The 7,443-nt window shown below is 41.5% G+C and overlaps 1 protein-coding gene across 1 annotated transcript in view; it reads right to left on the minus strand.

The window, feature by feature from the left end:
• LOC106520397 (protein Tob1) overlaps positions 1-2,901 on the minus strand; it is a gene marked incomplete in the record, with an annotated part of 3,453 nt that extends 552 nt beyond the window's left edge. The window contains 2 exon segments of the mRNA XM_014012477.1: positions 1-1,718; positions 2,622-2,901. Coding sequence (XP_013867931.1) covers positions 465-1,505 — 1,041 coding nt within the window.
• Positions 2,902-7,443: the final 4,542 nt, after the last annotated feature.

Genomic DNA, 7,443 nt, shown 5'->3' on the forward strand with positions numbered 1-7,443 from the left:
TACTGAAAGAGGCCATAACTTGTGGTGGTGTTATTTTTTTTGTTTGTTTTTTTATTCATTTTTTTTTTTATCTTAAAACAGTTGCGTTAAAAAATATTTTGTGCTTGGTTGGCAAAAGAAACAACAATAATGCATTTTGAAGTTTAGGTAACCAAGCTTGGACATCTTGTACTACAAGCTTCATTGTTTAAGAAAGAAAGAAAGAAAAAATAAACAAAAACAGAAAAAAAAACAAGTATAACTCAAGGGGGCAACATTATTCACCCTCGGGCTCATGCTCTTAGACTTGAAACTTGGATCTTACACGTTTACAAGTCACTTTTTTCCTTTTATCTTTGACATTCTGTTTTTGTTTACACTTTTTTTTGTCGTTTTGTTTTTGAAATGTGCATTTGTTTCCACCATCACATTATTTCTGGTCGTTTCTGTACGAAGTAGGAGCTTAAGTAGTACCTTTACGTGTACTAGTTGGCCATAACTGGCTGGAATTGCTGGTTAGAATACTGCATGTTGCTTAAGCTGAAATTCAAGCCATCAATGAGGGACTTGTCGTTAAGGCCACCGTAGGCCGCAAACAYGTCGAAGGCATTGCTGTACTGCAGCGGGCTGAGGCTGAGCGAGCTGTCCCCGGGAAACAGGGCGCTCTGGCTGCCTTGGCCCTGCAGGCTGGGGAACACAAACTCCTTGGCGTTGGGGGACAGGGCCGAGGGTTTCTGGTGTTGCGGCTGCACRCCGAGCCCCAGCCCGTACAGCGAGTGCATGGAGGTGGAGATGGCTTTCTGTTTGAGGAGACTGTTCACATTCAGGCCCAAGTTGGTGGGAGAGGTACGTGCCACTTTGTTGCCGGCGCTGCTCCCGCCGCTGCCGCCGCCATTGTTGCTGTTGTTGTTGCGCCCACTGCTCTTCATCTTAGTGGAGCCAAACTTGGTAGCAGCGAAGGTGGCCGTCGTGAAGGTTAAAGGCTGAGTGGAGCGGGGCATGAAGGTGGGACTGACCGCCGCAGAGTGGCCGAAAGGAGGAGAGGGAGAGCTGGAGCCCGGAGAGGCGCTGTTCGCAGGCTCGTTGATGGGCATGAAGACCTGCGCATCGGGGTTGAAACTGTTCTTGATCTCTTTGTCCAAATCCAGCCCTCCGTTCATGGCTCCACTTTCGTTGCTGTCGTCGACATACAACACTTTGACTGGCCCCTTCTCACCGATCTGGTAAGACACTTCATAGGGGTCAATCCACACGCTGAGGTCCTGGGGCAGGTTATTGCGAACGTCCTCGATCTCCAGCCCACTCTCTTTGGCTGCTTTCTCCACCACAGGGTCCACCTTCTCGCCCACATGGATGCATCTGAATCCTGAGCCCTTGTATGGCTTGTCCGGGTACCAGTGTCCTTCATATTTCTGCTTCAGCTGCCGCTCCAGCTCCTCGCCGAATATGTTGACCCGTCGCCTTGGCAGCTTGTTGTACAGGTACGAGATGATGAAGTTGAGAGCTACTTGGATTTCAAGCTGCATAGCGAACTGCTGAAGTGTTCCAGGTGTGTGGAGATTAGCTGTGTCTGACCTTGAACGCGTCCACCGAGTCTGCTTTGTTTATCCGTGTTTGGCAACGCAGGCGTGCTCCAGGCAGGGTGTCAAAAAGCAAACTGGACTCGGATGAAACGGCTTCAAAATCAAGAGTGCTGGTTTTGTAAAAGTGGTGTCCTTCCACAGGGTGATATATATTTCCTGCAACAAAAAAATCAGACAAAACACGGAGAAATTGTAAGTAAAATTAAACTAAACTTAAGAGGATCCAGTTTTTTATTTATATTTTAACAGCAAATCTGTTAATCGTACGGTCGGTGGAGACAAAAAGTAATAAAAATGAACCAACTTAGAATCACGCTTTTGTTTTCGTTGATGAGACAAATGTCAAAAAGTAGCTACCAGAGCACATTATCCTCACACCAGAACAGGGAATCCTCTTACATAACAGGCTTCTGAAGAGCCACCATAAGGCAGAGAGAAAGAGACCGAGAGAGAAAGTACCGCAGGGATCCTGCGTTTTAATCAACAGCAAACCCAACAAAGTTAATGCTTTGAAATAATTCCTGATGATGGATAAGTTGATGAGGAAACGATCAGGGTGGATTTCAGAGCTTACAGCCCAGTCACGGGTTTATTTTCTGTGCAGAAAGCGCCGATTAGTCACAGAGCTGTCTGCACTGAAAACACTGTCGAAATAAAGAYTTAAAACCACGTCTAAACGCAGGTTTAGCAGTTTTAAGGAAGGAAGAGGAAAGACCCTTACCACCCTGGTATTATTTGGTTTTATCAAGTTAATGGTGTTGCAAATGCGAAAATAAGTCTGTAAAGACTCTTGAAAACGTCAAATACAACAGGGAACAGAAAATTAGCCATTAAAAATGCAATAGCTTTGTGTCTATCTAGTTATTCAGTTTCCTGAGACACAATATCCTGAACACTTTCATCGCCAGAACATAGCCTACACCCCTCCCAGAACATAGCCTACACCCCTCCCTAACTTCGGCAACTGACGTTTCCAATCAGCTTAAAAAGTACAAATAAAGCCATACAGCTACACACGTAGACATTGATATTGTAAGTAAACAAGCTGAAAATACTTACTTATTGTAAAAAAAAATTCTCAGTAGTTTTGAAGTACCGTTGGATAGTGCAAATAGAAAAAAAAAGCATAAATACTTTCTTCACATAGATATATTAGCGACGTTACAAAAAACAATATTCCAGTACAAGTAGATTTCAGAGGATTGGCGTTTGAAGATTTGCTCCGGTTTCTGTTTTTAGGGTTATTTAGCGGTTTCTATGTTTTTTTTATTTTTATTTTATTTTTTTTCCCCTCGTTCAGCAGGCTTAGAGTAGCTCCCTCCTACTTGGGAGTTTCGCAACTTCGTCGACTTCTGGTTTACGGCTCTCCGTATTTATAGATTTCCTCCGCCATGGGCACGAGGCAGGCGGTGATGCGGTTTCAGAGGTCAAAACAATTCCTTTGGCTATGATTGGTCCACAGGATGAGTCCCACCCACTAGTGCTTGTCAGAGTCGTGCGCTCATTGGCGGAGCCGCGCTGTCAGTCTGACACATGATTCTGAGCAGTGGGAGAGACGCTTGTGATGACGGTTTGCGTCACAGCCAACCTAGGTCCGTGCTGACAGGGAAATGCAAAAATAAACGATTAGAAGACAAATATATCCTCCTGTCTCGAAACATAAACGTGAAGCAGTCGTGAGGGAGCTGACAGACAAGTAGAAATCATTAATCAAGTGGTTTATAGTTGATAATAATGACAAGGTGCTGCTGATATATTTTGAAACGACTATGAAACGACTCTTTTAATTTATCCCAGACACCAAAACCTTAAAAGGGGTTATCACTATATTGAAAACAATGTATGTTTGCAGTCTACCTTGAGAAACTCGTTGTTATGGCGCATGTATGTGTTTTGCCTTAGATGAGATTCCCTACAGCGGAACAATACATCAGTGTAGGTGGTGATGAGTGGTATGTAGAAAACACGAGCGCTGATTGGTCCAAAACGGGGCAGGAGCCCTCCGGTGAATGGTGTTGCCGTATCCAAGGTGCTGATGTAGGCTGCTGACGTCATTGCTTGGCTAAACGCACCCTGTTGCCCAATTAAAGGGCACTCACACAAATAGACGTGTGTGTACGCGAGAAGAGTGTGCAGAGGACCACTGTACACGCTTCAGCAATTTAATTTTAAAGTAAAAGTTTATCATGTTTACATTAATGAACAAAAAGTGGAGATGAAAAGGAAAACAGGAAAGCCACAGTAATAATATGCGAACCAGCTGGTTTTTTTTTAGTTGTTGTCTTCAAAACTAATCTGTTTCTAGTTTTACTTTTGTTTACTCAGCAGCTGGGACTGTAGTGGAAATAAGAGATGGTTTGTTTTGGTAGACATTTTAGATAATCTTCAGGCATTTTATGTATTGTTTTCTTACCAAGAATGTTTGTTGTAAGCAGGACCAACCAAATAAATGAGTATAGCTGAGAAGACGTGATAATGTTTGACATTGCCGTGTATGCTCTGGGAGTCGGACGTTAATCGTTGACATAAACACATTCTCTGGAAGCTGCTTCTCATTCTTTGGTATCTAAACACTGTTCAACACACAGCGCTCTGTTAGCAGAGTGCATGTTATGTGTGCTCTTGTGCTTGCTGTGGCAACAAACAGGAAGGTCAGAAGCCATTATGAGGCGTGTTAGGTTGCTATATTGTCTTAAGGTGTAATCCGCTAATCATTAGAGGCTAAGTATTCCACCACTCCCTGCCACTGCTAACATGTCTGCTGCTAAAGAAAGGTAAAGCACGCTGCCGTTCTCTGATTTCACAACTCCAGACCAAGGCTGTGCTCCACGTTGGGAGGGAATTATGTCAAATATTCTTGCTTTTTTATATCTGGCCTTTAAAAATAAGGCCTTGGGTTAGAGGGAAAGTTCAGAAAGTTCTGTGGGAAAAGTTACAAACAAAAAATAACACACCTGTTGTAGATAACTACTCGAATGACTTCAAATTGGAGAAAACTTGGACAATTTATGTTTTCATTCATTTAACCTTAAGAAACAACACACACACACACACACAGACACACACATATATAAATATATTAGCTAACCATTTCACCATTACTGCCAGCCTACCTCCATTGTGAATGCTTGAAAATCTGTGTTTTCTTTATTATTGAACTTACGCCATATTTTCTCTCCTGCATTCACTGTGTTTTTGTGTATTATTGTATATTTTGACCTGCATTGACCTTGTGTTTGATTTACAATTTTAGAAATTAATTCTTGATTTGATGTTTCAATTGTCGTTGCTTATATGTAATTGTGTTTTTCTGTTTCATTTTATTCTTTCCACCGTTCCTATACTGTTAATGATTGTACAGCACCTTGTGAATATATTTCTGTGAAAGGCGCTTTATAAAGAAAACTTTACTTACTTACTTACTTATATAATAGGGGTGCAACAATACATGTACCCGTATCGAACTGTTCAATACAGTGCTTTAGGTTCAATACACACTTGTATCGAACAATACAGATTTATAAAATTTATTTTATCAGCTTTTCTCCTGAAGCTGTGCTGTGTTGAAGGCTCAGTAGATCTGTTTGACTACTCCTTGTAGGCTGCATTGTCGAGCACAGATCCACCAAGAAACTCAATGTTTCAGCAACATTTAATTTAAAAACTGTACTTTTGAGGTTAAACAAATGTTCATGATTAATTTAAACAAATTACAAATTATGAAGGCCATAGAAATTTCTATTTTTTGTATCGAAAAAATATTGAACCGTGAGACTAAAGTATGATGCCATGTCTGCAACAGGCTGCAGTAGTGCTACAGCTAGCTGCTGCTAAATGCATGTCTAGCCAAACTGACGAGGTTGTAAAGGATTATTAGAGTTGATTTAAGATGACAGGAAACCCTCTCTGGGCTTGGTCTTGCTTGGAGCTAGYTGTTAGCTAATTAGCAATCAATGCRATGAATGTTGTTACGATAAGTTCATTGTTTCTTGTTTGAACTGCAGTTCAAATCAGTGAACCTATCGCTTTAAGTTTTTTAACTTGTGCAACATAAACCCTGCGGGCTTTTTTTTTTAAGGTTTGAGCTTTTCAGATAGAAAAAATTTTCAGACAAATGAAAGTCACCTTAAAAAGAAAAAAAAACAATGACTGTGTTACATAAGTGACATTTGGTGCAAGACCTCAATCTATATCTGTATCCCTAACAAATTTGATCCYACCTTGACTTCATATGAACAGATGTTGTCCTCATTCCCCTCTGTGACATAAACATTAAAGGTCATGAGATGGGACATTTTTGGAGTAATGTTCCACAAACAGATGGGTGACGAGATAATAATCCACTTTCCCTTCTGTGTAATTCATGTTGGGGGATGCATTGCACTAAAATGTGTTACCTTTAAAGTGAGGATACTATATTTTTGTTTTTCAATTGTTAATTTTGTGTTTTTTTGTGCTGTCTTACAGCAGTCACAGGTGAATCTAAGCAGCTGAAACTCAAGCACAAGATTTCTCTGACACTGAAGCACTTCCATGTCGGCCTCGCCTCCTCCCTTTCTTTTTTTTTTTCTGCCTCTCTGCCCTCCCTCCCTTCCTCTTTCTAGCTCGAATGGAAAACCTTTGACGTCACTGCTTGTTATTACTTAACACAGCTCTGCAGAGTACCCTGGTCTCCTCGTAACAGGCAGATGCTTTGCCTTCCCCTTTGAAAAGCAAATCAGGTGGTGGGCGAGACGTACAAGGACAGAGACGGAAGGGTGGAAAAAAAAAAGGACAGACTGGAAGAAACTGAGTGGAAAACTTGGAATATCTTTTTATGCTGCTAAAATTAGGACACCCACAAGCATCGAATACGCCTCCATTCACTCCACCTTTTTAAATAGACAATCTATTACAAATAAAGGCTGTTTTTAGCAGCATAAACCAATTACCTGCCATTCAATATCTCTGCCAGCAGAGCAGCTCGAGCTCTYTTTCCACACAAAGGTCGTGCCGTAATGCCATAAAAAAACATTCATTATGTTGGCATTGCTCACCTTTGCCTCACATCAACCAAACAAAGGTGGGCTTTCAAATGCCACGCCGACGATGCGAAAAAAGACAAATAGCGACACAAAATGACATAACAATCCCCCCTTGAATGAGCAGAGTAAAAATAAAGCTTTACATGTGCACATAGCTTCGGCATTAATTAAATCCCACTTAAGCTCGACTTGCACCAGATTGTTTCACCCAGCTTTCCGTCAGTCTGCAAACTAAACTAATTAGATCATCAACTGCGTTTCAAGCAGCAACATATTTCCTGATTCTTTATGCTTTGTTTGGGCTCTGGAACAACCTGTCTGCTGAGGCTGCTCGCTACACATCAACGCATCAGATCCCTGCAGTTAGTCACGCACCTTGCATACACATGGGAGGATATGCAGGGCTCGGTTTATATGTAAATACAGAGGTTAGGCTATCAGCTGTCATGACGGGCAGCGCAAACACTATTTCTCCCAGCGCAGTCGCCTTCATTACCCGCTGAGGCTGTTACATAATTCATCCCATCCCAGGCTGCTGGAGCAACATCAATAGTTCTATCGGCCATCTGCAGGSAGAACTTATAAACAAAAAGGGATTATTATTATTATTAGGTCAGATATCTCTGCAGACAAAATATTCGGTCTGTTCTTTTCATGTTTGTGTGACCTAAGTGCAAACCTAATGAGGTAGAGTTATAAACACTATGTAAGAAAACATGATCTGCTGCAAATAGCTTTTTTACCAGCCTCACTTTGGAGGAAAAAATGTTTACTTAAGTTATTTACAGCGGGTAAAATAAGTATTGAACATGTCACCATTTTTCTCAGTAAATATATTACTAGAGGTGCTAATGACA

The sequence above is a fragment of the Austrofundulus limnaeus genome, unplaced genomic scaffold (genome assembly GCF_001266775.1).
Source record: "Austrofundulus limnaeus strain Quisiro unplaced genomic scaffold, Austrofundulus_limnaeus-1.0 Scaffold91, whole genome shotgun sequence".
NCBI classification, from domain to species: Eukaryota; Metazoa; Chordata; class Actinopteri; order Cyprinodontiformes; family Rivulidae; genus Austrofundulus; species Austrofundulus limnaeus.